The sequence below is a fragment of the Cervus elaphus genome, chromosome 9, assembly GCF_910594005.1.
Source record: "Cervus elaphus chromosome 9, mCerEla1.1, whole genome shotgun sequence".
Taxonomy (NCBI): Eukaryota; Metazoa; Chordata; class Mammalia; order Artiodactyla; family Cervidae; genus Cervus; species Cervus elaphus.
In genome coordinates this window covers 60,527,980-60,543,909 of record NC_057823.1, presented here as the reverse complement: position 1 = coordinate 60,543,909, position 15,930 = coordinate 60,527,980, and the positions used below count along the sequence as shown (strand labels likewise).

General features: G+C 37.3%; 1 protein-coding gene across 4 annotated transcripts in view; it reads right to left on the bottom strand.

Annotated features, from left to right (window-relative positions):
- Window positions 1–516: 516 nt before the first annotated feature.
- SPINK5 (serine peptidase inhibitor Kazal type 5) overlaps window positions 517–15,930 on the bottom strand; it is an 84,268-nt gene continuing 68,854 nt past the window's right edge. For all 4 annotated transcript variants that reach the window (XM_043913199.1, XM_043913196.1, XM_043913197.1 and 1 more), the window contains 3 exons: window positions 8,904–9,034; window positions 6,722–6,800; window positions 517–817 (listed from right to left, as the gene is read on the bottom strand). In XM_043913199.1, the coding sequence (XP_043769134.1) occupies window positions 809–817; window positions 6,722–6,800; window positions 8,904–9,034 (219 nt within the window). In that variant the 3' untranslated portion in view covers window positions 517–808. The remainder of the gene's footprint in view (window positions 818–6,721; window positions 6,801–8,903; window positions 9,035–15,930) is intronic.

Below are 15,930 nucleotides of genomic sequence, written 5' to 3'. Positions count from 1 at the left end.
TTTTACCCATTTCTTTTGTAGCTACTAGAAAATTTAAAATTTTCTACTACATAACTACTACTATATTTCTACTCGTCAGTGCTGCTCAGACTTGCATACATTGGTTACTCTTGTTGCGTTGGTCTTCCTCCAGACTACATATGGGTTCAAGGCCCTGATACAGGAAATTATCGAGGTAACATGATTACTATGAGAAATTACTAATTTGTGTCATTGGATGAGACCCAAGTAACTGAGATAGTTATGCTGTCCGTGGAAATACAGAAGCTAGATAGAGGAGCTGGTAAGGTAACAGTGAAGGTGAAGTTGAGTCATAGCTGGTTGTTTGACTTTAGATAGCTGTTGGCTGCCTAGGAGCCCTTACCTCCTCACCTCTCTTCTAGACATTTCTTCCAAACTCTGAGAGCAACTAGAATTTGAGAAAAGGATTAAAGAAAAGGGTATAGTTAATTGAGTTTCTTAAAAAAAAAAAATTCCTATTATCCAGACTGTGACAAAAAAATCCCAGAAATGGCATTCTGCTGGGTTTACTTTTATTGAACAAGCAATTGAACAGACAGCATTGTGATCAGGAGGCTTCCACAGCACAAACTGGTTAAGATGTCTCTGTGCCCTTAGATCACAGAATCTAGGAGGAAAGAGATGGAATAGACTGAAAGTCAATGAGTCCATTCTCCCAACAGTTCTGTATTGCTTTCTATAGTAAATAAGACGAGCTCTGAAGAATTCTTTGTATATACAGATGGTGAAGGTAGGTGATTCAGAATTGGGGTACACTTTTCCCTCATGGCTTTTATCAACTTTTGCATCATTTGACCTAGACAAGAAGATGAAGAGGTTAGATGTTAGAAACTCAAAGACATTGTAGAAATGCTGGCTATACATTTATGATTGTAACATAGTCAAAGAAATCCGTCGATTCCTGCATTCTGCCAAGAATACAGGATCTCAAATCACTTTCACATTTTATTTAATTGATTCAATAAGTATTTATGGAGTATCTAATACATTTTACCTATTGAGGTGGATGCAAAACTGACCTCTGCTCTTGATTACTTGTGACCCTCATGATAATGAAAGAAGGAAGGTGTCATTCATATCTTTTCAAAAAGGAAGAAATTGAGCTTCAGAGAAGTTCACTGACTTGCCAAGGTCTAATATTTGATCAGGACTTAAGTCTAATTCCTCTAACAATTAATGCTTTACCATTATAGTTTTAGGCCATAAGCATTTAATTAGCTGTCTTCGTGCCTGACTCATCCATGTATATTCTTAAAATCAACATTTAAAACATTAAGTCAACATTTAAAGTTTTTAAAATGGTAACTGCATCTTGTCTGCTGGTGCTACCTGGAACACTAGCACATTATTATTACAAACTCAAACCTCCGTTTTAGTTCTCACATTGAACCCATAAGGGTTCCTTTGATTTGACTTGGCAACTTATGGTCTTGTTGAATCCTTGAAAATCTTTGTCATGGAATTAAGAATAGTCATTTCTTAATCTCAAAATTGTACTGACATTTTTCTTAATATAGGAATTTCCTTCCAGTGTAGCTAATCTTTATTTAGTTCAGATAATGCCTTTTCTAGAGCCCTCGGTTTTCAGAATGTCCTGACAACTAAAGGCTGGTGGCAGAGCACAAGAAATGAAATCAGGTCTACAGCGGACCCAGAACTTAATTCTAATGAACTTGTGGTACAGGCAGGATTTCTCCCAGGCTGATTTTCTTTAAAATGGGAAAGATAACAATCCCTGCTCTAAATACAGATCTACTACGAGGATGCAAAAGGAAAGAGCACAGGGAGCTCTCTAAAGAGTTATATAAATCTTAGAAGTTACCATATAATGAAAAGTATTTCTTAGAATAGGAAGTAAAAGTTGGATTTTCAGTCTATTTTTCCAGGAAAGTTGTGACTGTCAGGTCTTTTATTCATTCTTGGGATTCTAGACTCTCTTAGAGAATCATCTACTCATGAACTAGGTTCAGGCAATAAGTTTCAGCCTCTAGGATTTACACCCATAATAGTTATCAGAGCAATGCTGGGCCATGACCCACCCATACCACTTTGGTGTATCCAAGATCACATAACAATCATCTAGCCGGAACTGAATAAATGCCCAGGACACCTCTTGCTCTAAAGATTTGTTCCATCAGATAAAACCATAAGTAATATCCGTTATATAACTCTAGTGGAAAGAAAACACCCTCAAATGAAAGGAAGGAACTTACAAAACGTTTTGTTCTTATCTCTGGCAAGATACTTCATTATTTGAATAAAAATATCTTAGTATTATTTTATGGCAAATTCCTTATAAAGTAGTTTTCATCAAGTTGTCTACGTGAGATTATAGCAAGGCATGGTCTAAGGTGTGGTCTGTAGGACTTGCATAAAGATTACTTTTACCTTCCTGTTTTGAGATATACGTGACCAGATGTGTTTGTAAGATGGGGAGACAGTATATTCTGGCAATAAAATGAGAAGCAAACCACTAACAGTTTATACGTAGTAAGACAGCAAACACCATACAGGGACTAGGGCAAAAGTTTAAAACCTCTCATTATACATGTGTAAAGACCCAGAGTAGATAAATGATTTTTTAACCCAGAAGAAGAAACAGCAAAGATCTCTTCATTTCATTCCAGTCCCCTGCCTTCCAGCTGCCAGTGTAAAAGCAGAAACACCTAGCTTATAGCTCTTTTGTTTTTCCACTTTCCCATATCAGTGCTTACTGAGTAGTTCTTTTGAATATGGTCTCATCTAGTGTTGCTTGAGATCCTCAAATGTGGTAGAATCATTTTTAATTCCATTATTGTGAAAGCGTTATTGCCAAATGCTTAAAAGTATTTACTAAAAATTTTCAGTAACTCGGTGAGAACTTTGGTTTACATTATTTATGTGATTTGCCAAAGGTCTCATACATGAAAAACACCAAAACTCTGAACTTATCTGGTAACAAAATTTTTCTCTTATTTGAAACTTCCTGATATTTTTACCCAAGTCAAATATCCTCTTGCTTGAGGAGGAGATTACTCATATGCCATCACCAGGGACAACGTTAAACTCAATACAGTAGTTCTCTTTACCCCCGAGGTGTACATTCCAAGACCCCGAGTGGATGCCTGAGACCATAGATATATTCAGTGTAAACTGAATCTCATATATATTATTTTTTCCTATACCTACACACCTATGATAAAGTTTAATTTATAAGTTAGGCATAGTAAGAGATTAACAACAATAAATCTAAAACAGGACATTATGTCAATGTAGTCCCCCCCCCTAAATATCTTATTTCACTGTACCCACCCCTTTTGTGATGATACAATATAATACTTGTATACTTGAGATGATGTGAAAGAGGGAGGTTTTGTGACATAGCATCAGGCTATCATTGACTTTCTGAGTACATCAGCCAGAGAATCATCTGCTTCAAGCGATCCTGTATCATCAAACTGTGATGGTGTGCATGGCTGGATGTCAGGAGCTGATATCCATGGTCAGGAATCTTTGATAGCAAAAGGTTTTTTTGAGGAAAACTTTTGAAAGGATATTGTAGTTAGAAGTTGTTGCTCTTTCTAACTCAAAGTGTTGCTGCAAAAGTTGCAATCCTTTGGTGATCATATGGGTAACTTTAATGCTGGCTTCCATTCAAGGATTATACTCCATAATTTTGCCTTAATATTTGTGCAGCTTGAAACACTGGCAAATTTTCCTAATGTTTACATTGCTGGTTCTGCTTCAGTTTCTTCTTTGTTTTCCTCTCCCTCTGTTGATGACTTAGTAAGTTCTTCTAGTTCCTCATTCTTGGATACTCGTCAATGGCCTTCAATATGTTCTTCCATTTCATCAAGCACGTCAGAATATCCTTCTCCATCAACTTGTCTTGTCCTGTGAATTTCCTAACTTCTCCATCAATCCCCAGGAAGTCTTTAAAATCATTCACAACTTCACTCCATTAATTTTTTCAGCAAGCATTTACACTTTCTGGTTCTAATTTATCCATTGTAGCTTTGAGGAATGTTTCCTACTGTGTCAGCAGTAGTGAGTGATTTCCAGTGTTTTTTGTCCAAGTGAGGGTCTGCATCAATTGCTGATTAAATGTAATTAAACACCAGGCAGGTGTATGTGACTTTGACAAATTGAATGATGCTCTGATCAAGGGGCTGAAGCAATGAGATTGTATTTAGAGGCAAAAATACAACCTCAATGTTTTTATTTTCATAGCAGATAGATTCAGGATGTCCAGGTGCATTGTCTTTTATTGGTAGTACTTTAAATTCCAACCTTTCCTCTTCCAAGTATTTTTTCACTTCTGGGATGGAGCATTGGTGGTACTATTCCGTAAATAAGATGACTGTCCCCCATGCTCTCTGATTTTGTTACCAGAACATGGGTAGTTAATATTTGTTCTTCAGAGCAGGTGGGTTATTTGCTCTTCACACTTTGCCTGGCTTAATCCCCTGTGGCATTACTACATAGTAGCAGAGTTAATCTGTCCTCCCCTGCTTTTCTGACTTGATGCCTCCTTTGTGCTTCTGCAAATGCGGGTTCTATTGCACATCTTCTTTCAGAGGAGCCTGGTCTCACTGTAATTCAAGACGTGCTTTGAATGATAGTCTGCCTCTTTAATCAACCTTTCAACTCTGCTAGAAATGTGGCAGCAGCTTCTTCATGGCAGATGCATCCACTCCACTCATTTTTATATTTTTCAGTCCAGACCTATTCCTGAATCTGTGTAACCATACTTTACTCATAGTAAATGGCTTGGCTAATTTCAGGGGATTCCTTGCTGAAGTCTCATTATATAGTCTTAATGCTTTTTGGCCAAAAGCCTTGTCACCAGTCAGAACTCATTTGCTGTTCATGTCTTCCATCCAACAAATATAATGCCTTTTCCATCTTAACTAAGCACTTATCACATAATGTATCTTTAACTTTTGGCCATTTGAGATGGAGCAGCAAAACTAAAATAAATTTCTTTCTCCTTCTTCACAATTTCATGGATAGAAGATTCATTTTTACAAAAGACCTGAGCAACCTCAGCACATGATTTTTTTTCTTTCCTTATTAAGTTGAGAACTTCCGCTTTGCACATAAAGGAACTTTTCGGCTTCTCTTTGGCATATATGAATTGCCAGTGTCACTACCCTTGCACTCTAAGGGGCATTATTTAGCAAAATAAGGGTCTCTGGAACAAAAGACGGTGATATCACAAGAGTTGATCTGATAACCTAGATAGCTACTAAGTGACAAGGATGTGACAGGGATGTGCTAGACAAAGGATGATTTACCTCCTGGGTGAGATGGAGCAGGACGGTGCAGGATTTCATCATGCTACTCAGAACAGCAAATGATTTAAAACTTATGAATTATTTATTTTTGGAGTTTCCCATTTAGTATTTGTGAACTTTGGGTAACTAAAACCACAGAAAACAAAACCTCGAATAAGGTGAGATTACTGTAACATATGTCAAAACATCCTTCACTTCAGTCGCTCAGTCATGTCCAACTCTTTGTGACCCCATGGACTGCAGCACACCAGGCTTCCCTGTCCATCACCAACTCCTGGAGCTTGCTCAAACTCATGTCCATCAAGTCAGTGGTGCCATCCAACCATCTCATCCTCTGTCATCCTCTTCTCCTTCTGCCTTCAATCTTTCCCAGCATCAGAGTCTTTTCAAATGAGTCAGTTCTTTAAATCAGGTGGCCAAAGTATTGGAGTTTCAGCTTCAGCATCAGTCCTTCCAATGAATATTCAGGACTGATTTCCTTTACGATGGACTGGTTGGATCTCCTTGCAGTCCAAGGGACTCTCAAGCATCTTCTCCAACACCACAGTTCGAAAGTATCAATTCTTCTGCGCTCAGTTTTCTTTATGGTCCAACTCTGACATCTATACATGACCACTGGAAAAACCATAGCTTTGACTAGATGGACCTTTGTTGACAAAGTAATGTCTCTGCTTTTAAATATACTATCTAGGTTGATCATAGCTTTTCTTCCAAGGAGCAAGCGTCTTTTAATTTCATGACTGCAGTCATCATCTGCAGTGATTTTGGAGCCCAAGAAAATAAAGTTTGTCACTGTTTCCATCGTTTCCCCATCTATTTGCCATGAAGTGATGGGACCAGTTGCCATGATCTTAATTTTCTGAATGTTGAGTTTCAAACCAGCTTTTTCTACTCTTTCAATTTCATTAAGAGGCTCTTTAGTTCCTCCTGGCTTTCTGCCATAAGGGTGGAGTCATCTGCATATCTGAGGTTATTGATATTTCTCCCGGCAATCTTGATTCCAGAAACATCCTTATAGGGACTTAAATAAAAAGGTCAATTTTTCATGTTGGAGGACAGTTTAATGCAAAGTAGAAAGATAGAAACTTTGTCTGCTTCTATCCCTGTCTGACCTCCCTTGGCCTCTGTATCATAGATCACAGAAATTAAAAGCTACTCTAAAGAAGTGTTGGTGACATTATGTACATTGCTCATAAACAGTCTGTTATTAATCCCAGTAAACTATAAACATTTAGATGTGTTAACTACTATATTTTTATTCCCACACATTTCAGTAATTAATTATCTTCACAATGAAGATAATTCTGGGGTTACCTGACCTGCTATCATTTCCCTGGCCGGAGAAACATCCGTCACTGAATACAAGGGAACAGCAGCCGAACCACCTGGTTCTAAGACTGAGATTCTGAATGCCAGATACTTACGCCAAGAGGTGGTGTTTCTTTGATGCTGTTATCCTCACACCTTCCTTTACTGCGTATGTATATATTTGTTTGGCGTATTCTAAAACAGAATAGGAAGTTTCAAAGCTGGGAAAACACACAGTTATAATGAAAACAAAACAAAACACAACCAAGCATCAATATGAATGACATTTGGGCATCAAATCAGAACTGAAATCAGGGGTAGGAACTGGTATCTGTTTTCTAGTAGGCGTCATTCAGATTTATTCTCCCTTTTCTGATTTTGCTCCAGATTTATGCCCCAGGCCTGGATCTATTTCATTATATTTCATTCTCCTATACGCTATATATTCATGGAATTGTTGAATGTTAGAAATAAACATCATCTAACACAAAAGCCATTATTTTATAGATAATAAAACTGGCTCCCAGAGAGGAGTTTGACTTTATTTGATATCTATAATGTGACTTGGGGGTTATAAAATAGGATACATTTTACAAAATAAGTTTTACATAAATATATGTAAATTATGTATATATGTTATAAAACATAACCATATGGTCATTGTGAATTTTATTCTTGGAAAGAATCTTAAGATATATGAATTTTAATGCCTTTCTCATAAGAAATATTATATAGCAAACATCTACTTGTTTGCTTTGGTGATAGGAGACTAACTGTCTATCAGGACACTTCATCTGGTCTTTGAACATTGCAAGAGTTGAAATTTCTTCCCTCTAGCTTCTTCTAAGACCTCAGAAACCAGTAATGCTCAATCTTGCCTGTGACAGTCTAAATCTTCTCTTTGTAACATGTACTCTCAGTTCTTTAGCTAAACAATCCGTCTTGAGGCATCCTTTATCAGTATTTTTATCATGGGCGTTTCTGTAATTTCTAAAGTTCCTTTGATTAAAGTATAACTTATTATAGGTTTAAACAGTTAATGGAATGCTTGCAGAGCATTGGTTGGACAATTTAGGGCCTGGCATTTACAGTAAAGAGAAATTGAAGGATTTCTGGGAGGGAATAAGACACATATAGTAACATTCATGAATGGTTTTACTCATTCCTTAAATGTTTAAGACATTTAAGAATTAAGATTCCTTAGTTATTAAAACTGTGTAATATCCATGGATGGACTTAAAGAGATTTATGTGCCCACAGATATTATGCATACAGATTTTTAATGTTTCATCATTTTTTCTTTTATAGAAAGAGGTAACTTTCTCCATATTATCAAGGGAATCTTTGATCCCCTTTAGTTTACCTTTGATATAACAGTAGTGTAGTAGACAGAAAAGCAAACTGTATTTAAACCCAAATCAACAAGGTTACAATCCGGTCCGTTCTACTTCCAAAGTGTTGTCATTTTAAACAGATTACCTAGACTCTCTGAGCCTCAGATTAACCTTCTATACAATGAAAATAATACCACTCTATAGTAAGTAGTGAGGATTCAGTAAAACTGAAAACTTAAAGTGTCTTACTTACAGATATAACACATAAAGCACTCATATTCTAATTTTAGTCCACATATATGAACTGTAGAATGTTTTTTTCTTTCATGAGTTAGCTGATTTTAAAGAAATAAATGTAAATTCAAATATCTTTCCAGAATTGAAAAGGAGGATATCAGGCCCATCTTCATATTCTGGCCCTTGTTTTTAGTGTTCTAAGAAGGACAGGATGAACAAAGAGGGACTGAATGTTCCTGAGGTGGGATGTGGTAGAAAAGGCAAGATTTGCCACCATGCCCTTATTTAAAGCCGGTGAAATGAAGGCTGGAAACAGGTGGAGAATGGAGGGAAATCTGTGATTAGAAGCTAGACATTAGAGATTAGAGCCTGGGCTGACTCTGTATAGCAATGATTCTCAACTCTTTTCTCTTTACACACAGTATAGATGATGTTCACACTCCCATGAGTGAACATGGGCTTAGAGAGATTTTCTCTAATTACGTTGTAACCTCACCACTTTTTCCTTTCTCTTCTACTCAGTAAAGTATATGAAAATTTTTATTAAAGGGATACCCATAGATATTCTCTGTTTTAGGCATGAATAAGATCATTCACAACATCTGAATTTTAAACTTATACAATTAGTTGCAGAACTTTGCATTCATATCAATACTCTACTGTGGGTCAACACTATTATCAAGAACCTCTACACTAGAAGAGGGACTTGGTGGACTTGTATACTTACAGATTTTCATGGCAGAGCATGCAGGGATTGTTGTATGTCTGGCCATCATCACCACAGACAGGCTGTAAATTCTTTGGGCAAAGGTAACCCATCCTGGGTAATATTCGGTAATGTTTGCACATCTCAGAATTCTGAACAAACAAAACATAGTAAATTTGCTCAATGGCACTTAAGAGATATGGACTTGGTGAAAACCTCTTGATTTCCTCAATCATGTGTGACTAGATAGTTAGTAAAGGAACTGTAACATAGGTTATACAAACTCATATATTCATTTCATATCACTGTTAGGTAACCTCCTGGGTTTAGCTTCTTTTTTTACTAAGGAAGTAGCCAAACCAAGATACAAGGAAGAAGACAGCAATTAGAAAGCAGAAATCCTACAAGGCAGTGCTGTGCTTTCGAGAAGGTGATGGCACCCCACTCCAGTGTTCTTGCCTGGAAAACCCCATGGACGGAGGAGCCTGGTGAGCTGCCGTCTAAGGGGTCGCACAGAGTCGAACACGACTGAAGCGACTTAGCAGCAGCAGTGCTGTGCTTAGTCGCTCAGTCATGTCTGACTCTTTGGGACTTCCTGGACTGTAGCCGGCCGGGCTCTTCTGTCCATGGGGATTCTCCAGGCAAGAATATTGGAGTGGGTTGCCATGTCCTCCTCCAGGGGAACTTCCCAACCCAGGGGTAGAACCCAGGTCTCCAGGTTTCCTGCATTGCAGGCGGATTCTTTACCATCCGAGCCACCTAGGCACAGATAAACTGAGGTATGCCCATAGGGAGAAAACGCCTGTGCAGAAAATAATACTTTTTTTTTTTTTTTGTCCTTTTAAATGAAGACATTGGTTACATACAATCTAGAAAGGAAACACTCAAAATAAATGCTAGGTAATCACATGGATTTTTGAGTTCCAGCTCTGCCACTGACTAAAGAAGTAATTTACCTGACTTCTTTGAGCCTTAGTTTCTCATCTGAAAAACATGAATAGTAATAGCTCTTGCCTCATATTGTTGTTTTAGGGAATCAAGTCAGATAATGCACTTATATGTATACATAATACAGTGTTTGGCACATACTAAGTGCTCAGTATATGATAGTTGTTAGTTTCCTAAGGTAAAAAATACATAAATTTTTCATGTAGAAAAAGGAACATATTTGTTCTTAGTAGTTTTTTGGAAGTGTGTTTCACGATGATGATGGTAATAATAAATTTATTCACCTTAAAAGAAGCAGGAAAAAGGAAAAAACACAGAAATTTAAAAAATAGGATTATGGAAGACAAATTCAGTGGTGTCAATAATTACATTAAGTATTAGGACTAACTACTCCAGATAAAGAACAGAGACTCTTAGTCTGGAGAAACAAAATGACTCAAATTATAATATTTAAAAGAAGTATACTTTATATCTTTATATTTCAACTAATAGGGTGAACATATAAAGGGCAGAAAGTAGATATGTGCAAACACTGATCACCCAAAAGGTGATATATCTATATTAATATCACACAAAGTAGAATTTAGGACAAGAACTAATGGCAGAGATAAAGAAAAGAAGAGGATTTCTAATTATAAAATAATAGATTCCATAATTAACAATCTCAAACATTTATGTACCTACAGTATAGTCTTAAGATAATGAGGCAAAAATTAACTGAAAGGAGAAAAAGGCAAATTTATCAAACTTTATGTTTATATTTAACATACTTCTTTTTGTAATAATACATATTTTGATATTTGTGTCTGTGGTATTTGAAAAATAATATAATCAGCTTGACCTCAATGATATTTGTAGATCTCTATATCCAACAATTGCAGACTACACATTCTTCTTAAGTAGACATGAAATTGTTGCCCACATGAATTGCAGACCACATTCTGGGCCATTAAGCCAGTATTGATAAATTTGAAAATTGAAGTCATAAAATGCAAGTTTTAGGATCACAGTGAAATAATATTAGTAATATATATGATAGCTATGAAACTCCTAGGTATTTAGAAGTTATGCAACACACTTTTAAATAAATCATGACTCTAAAGTAATCAAAATGGAATATAGAAATGTTTTGAACTGAATGATAATGAAAATAAAAAATACTCAGTAGTTAACTCAGTGATTTGAAGGAAAGTTTTAGGTAGATATGTAAATAGAAAAAATCTTAAAATCAATCTAAACCTCCATCTCAAGAAGCTAGCAAATAATAGGCAAAATAAGCTCAAAGAAAATAGAAGAAAATGAATAAATTTATGAAATAGAAAACAGAAGGCCAAATGGTTGCTTGAAAAGATTGATAAACTGATAAACTATTTGCAAAATTGACAAAAGTCAAGAAACACACATTGCCAATATTAAAAAGTGGTGCCTTATATATAGATATTAAAAGGATAATGTGAAAATGTTATGAATAACAACTGTATGTCAATAAATTTGACAACTTGGAAACTAATTTCTGAAACAGACACTGAGTAGATCATTTAATAGTAGTATATCTATTGATAATCATTTCAGAGGTATAAAGAAGTACTTGCTGATTTGTGTTCTAAAATAATTCAAACATCTAAAGGGACTGCTTTAGCTTGAGGTGAGTTCCATATCAATAGAGATATTCAGGGAGAGTTTAAACAAGCACCTTCTGTAAGTCACTGGCAAAGGTAGAACGGAACCAAGTATATCCTTAATATTTTTCAGGAATCTGCCACTCCAAGGTTGAAAACTACCAAAATAAAGGGTGATAAAGAAGCAAAAAGCAGAATTATGCCTCTCTTTTCTTACACAGTACATCAACTCTGAACAAATTATCCACCTTCAAAATAGACCTAGGATTCAGCTACCTCTTATGACCTCCACTACTAGCACCATAAGCCAGCCTCTCTGGTTACTGCCATGGCTAACTAGCTGTCCAGCTTTTGCTCTTGCCTTCCTGCAATGTATCTTCAATACAGCAGGTGCAATATCCTTTTAAAACAGATCATGTTACTCCTCTTTTCAAAACCTGCATTCGGACTAATAGACAACATCCTTAAAACGGTCTACACAACCTTACATGACAGGGTCTCCTGTTATTTTAGTGACGTCTTCCTGTGTAAGTCTCTCTGAGGTCACTCTGTGTCAGCTGTACTGGGCTTCTTGCTGTCCTATAAGCCCCGTCTCAAGGCTTTGCCATTCCTCTTCCTGGAATGTTCTTCCCTCACTTACATGTATGGAATTCATCTCCCTAGGAGATGCAAATGGCACCTTCTCAGGGAGCTCTTTTCTGTACAAGATACTTAAAATTGTATCTCAGCATTTACTATGTCATTTTTCTATTGACTCACATCATCTGTGATCTATGTTTTTTCAAGTGTAGAGAGTTTTGTCTGTTTTGTTTACGGCTGCAGTTCTCATAAGGCTTCTCTGGTGGCTCGGTGGTGAAAAATCCGCCTGCCAGTGCAGGAGCCTCAGGTTCAATCCCTGGGTCAGGAAGATCCCCTAGAGAAGGAAATGGCTACCCCCTCTAGTATTCTTGCCTGGGAAATCCCATAGACAGAAGAGCCTGGCGGGCTACAGTCCATGGATTGCAAAAGAGTTGGACACAACTTAGCGACTAAACCACCAGCACCACCATTTTAATCATACACATAGTAATGCTTGAAAAATAACAAGTGCTCAATAATTATTTGTAGCATGCATAAATGATGGCTAAATGACAAGCTGAATGAAGAATGTTGTTCTCTTCTCCAAGAGAAAGCTCAGCTCAAAACCAGGTTACACAAGAATAAGCATGATGGGATTTCTGGTCTGCTGGTGATACATTATTTCTTGACCTAGGTGTCAATATCACAGATGTGGTCACTTTGTAATATTTAGTTGTACACTTATGATAGGTACACTTTTCCTTTATGACTATGATACTGCAATGAAATGTAAAATAACAGATTTTATTATAATAGTCAAGATACACACACACAAACACACATAGAAACAATAGGATATTATTCAGACATGAGAAAGAAGAAAATTCTTCCTCTAACGACAATTTGGAAGAACCCTAAGGATGCTATGTTAAGTTAAATAAGACAGACAAAGAAAGACAAATACTGTACAATAAAGCCAATCGCATAGAGACAGAGAATACGATGGTGATTACTAGGGGATTGGAGAAAATAAGGAGACATTGGTCAAAGGGTATAAATTTTTAGCTACAATTTATGGCGCTCTAATATATGGTGTGGTGATTATAGGGAATCAGTTCAGTTCAGTGGCTCAGACATGTCTGACTCTTTGTGACTCCTATGGACTGCAGCACATAGGGCCTCGCTGTCCATCACCAACTCCAGAATCCACCAAAACTCATGGCCATTGAGTCAGTGAGCCATCCAACCATCTCATCCATCCTCTGTTGTCCCCTTCTCCTCCTGCCTTCAATCTTTCCCAGCATCAGGGTCTTTTCAAATGAGTCAGCTCTTCACATCAGGTGGCCAAAGTATTGCAGTTTCAGCTTCAACATTAGTCCTTCCAACAAACATTCAGGACTGATTTCCTTTAGTATGGACTGGTTGGATCTCCTTGTAGTCCAAGGAACTCTCAAGAGTCTTCTCCAACACCACAGTTCAAAATCATCAATTCTTCAGCAGTCACCCTTCTTTATAGTCCAACTCTCATATCCACACATGAACTGGAAAAACGATAGCCTTGACTAGATGGACCTTTGTTGGCAAAGTAATGTCTCTGCTTTTTAATATGCTGTCTAGGTTGGTCATAACTTTTCTTCCAAGGAGTAAGCACCTTTTTATTTCATGGGTGCAGTCACCATCTGCAGTGATTTTGGAGCCCCAAAAAATAAAGTCAGCCACTGTTTCTCCCTCTATTTGCCGTGTAGTGATGGGACCAGGTGCCATGATCTTAGTTTTCTGAATGTTGAGCTTTAAGCCAACTTTTTCACTCTCTTCTTTCACTTTCATCAAGAGGCTCTTTAGTTCTTCTTCACTTTCTGCCATAAGGGTGGTGTCATCTGCATATATGAGGTTATTGATATTTCTCCCAGCAATCTTGATTCCAGCTTGTGCTTCATCCAGCCCAGCATTTCTCATGATGTACTCTGCATACAGCTTTGACGTACTTGTTTTTCTATTTGGAGCCAGTCTTTTTTTCCATGTCCAGTTCTGACTGTTGCTTCCTGACCTGCATTCAGATTTCTCAAGAGGCAGGTCAGGTGGTGTGGTATTCTCATCTCTTTCAGAATTTTCCACAGTTTATTGTGACCCACACAAAGGCTTGCCATAGTCAGTGAAGCAGAAGTAGATGTTTTTCTGGAACTCTCTTGCTTTTTTGATGATCCAGTGGATGTTAGCAATTTGATCTCTGGTCCCTCTGCCTTTTCTAAAACCAGCTTGAACATCTGGAAGTTCATGGTTCACGTACTGTTGAAGCCTGGCTTGGAGAATTTTGAGCATTACTTTACTAGCGTGTGAGATGAGCGCAATTGTGCAGTAGTTTGAGCATTCTTTGGCATTGCCTTTCTTAGGGATTGGAATGAAAATGGACCTTTTCCAGTCCTGTGGCCACTGCTGAGCTTTCCAAATTTGCTGGCATATTAAGTGCAGCACTTTCACAGCATCATCTTTTAGGATTTGAAATAGCTCAACTGGAATTCCATTACCTCCATTAGCTTTGTTCATAGTGATGCTTCCTAAGGCCCTCTTGACTTCACATTCCAGGATGTCTGGCTCTAGGTGAGTGATCACACCATCGTGATTGTCTGGGTCGTGAAGATCTTTTTTGTACAGTTCTTCTGTGTATTCTTGTCACCTCTTCTTAATATCTTCTGCCATTTCTGTCCTTTATTGAGCCCTTCTTTGACTAAAATATTCCCTTGGTATCTCTAATTTTCTTGAAGAGATCTTTAGTCTTTCCCATTCTATTGTTCTCTTCTATTGCTTTGCACTGATTGCTGAGGAAAGCTTTCTTATCTTTCTTTGGTATTCTTTGGAACTCTGCATTCAAATGGGAATATCTTTCCTTTTCTCCTTTGCTTTTTGCTTCTCTTCTTTTCACAGCTATTTGTAAGGCCTCCTCAGACAGCCATTTTGCTTTTTTGCATTTCTTTTTTTGGGGGGATGATCTTGCTCCCTGTCTCCTATACAATGTCACGAACCTCTGTCCATAGTTCATCAGGCACTCTATCAGATCTAGTCCCTTAAATCTATTTGTCACTTCCACTTTATAATCGTTAGGGATTTGATTTAGGTCATACCTGAATGGTCCAGTGGTTTTCCCGACTTTCTTCAACTTAAGTTTGAATTTGGCAATAAGCAGTTCATGATCTGAGCCACAGTCAGCTCCTGGTCTTGTTTTTGCTGACTGTATAGAGCTTCTACATCTTTGGCTGCAAAGAATATAATTAATCTGATTTCAGTGTTGACCATCTGGTGATGTCCATGTGTAGAGTCTTCTCTTGTGTTTTTGGGAGAGGGTGTTTGCTATGACCAGTGCCTTCTCTTAGTAGAACTCTTATTAGCGTTTTCCCTGCTTCATTCTGTACTACATGGAGAAATTTGCCTGTTACTCCAGGTGTTTCTTGACTTCCTACTTTTGCATTCCAGTCCCCTATAATGAAAAGGACATCTTTTTTTGGTGTTAATTTTATAAGATCATGTAGGTCTTCATAGATCCATTAAACTTCAGCTTCTTCAGCATTACTGGTTGGGGCATAGACTTGGATTACCATGATATTGAAGGGTTTGCCTTGGAAATGAACAGGAAAACTATAGGGAATAGTAATGTGTAATATACTCAGAGTTGGTGAATAGACTTTAAATATTCTCCCCACAAAAATGAAATGGTAATTATGTGAGATGATGGAGATGTTAGCTAACACTATAGTGGTAATCATTTTATAATCTATAAGTCTATCAAATCAATATGTTGTACACAAGTTTACATAATGTTACATATCAACACACATACACTAAGGGCTTTGCAATGGCTCAGCAGGTAAAGAATCTCCCTGCAATGCAGGAGATGTGGGTTTGATCCCTGGGTCGGGAAGATCTCCCAA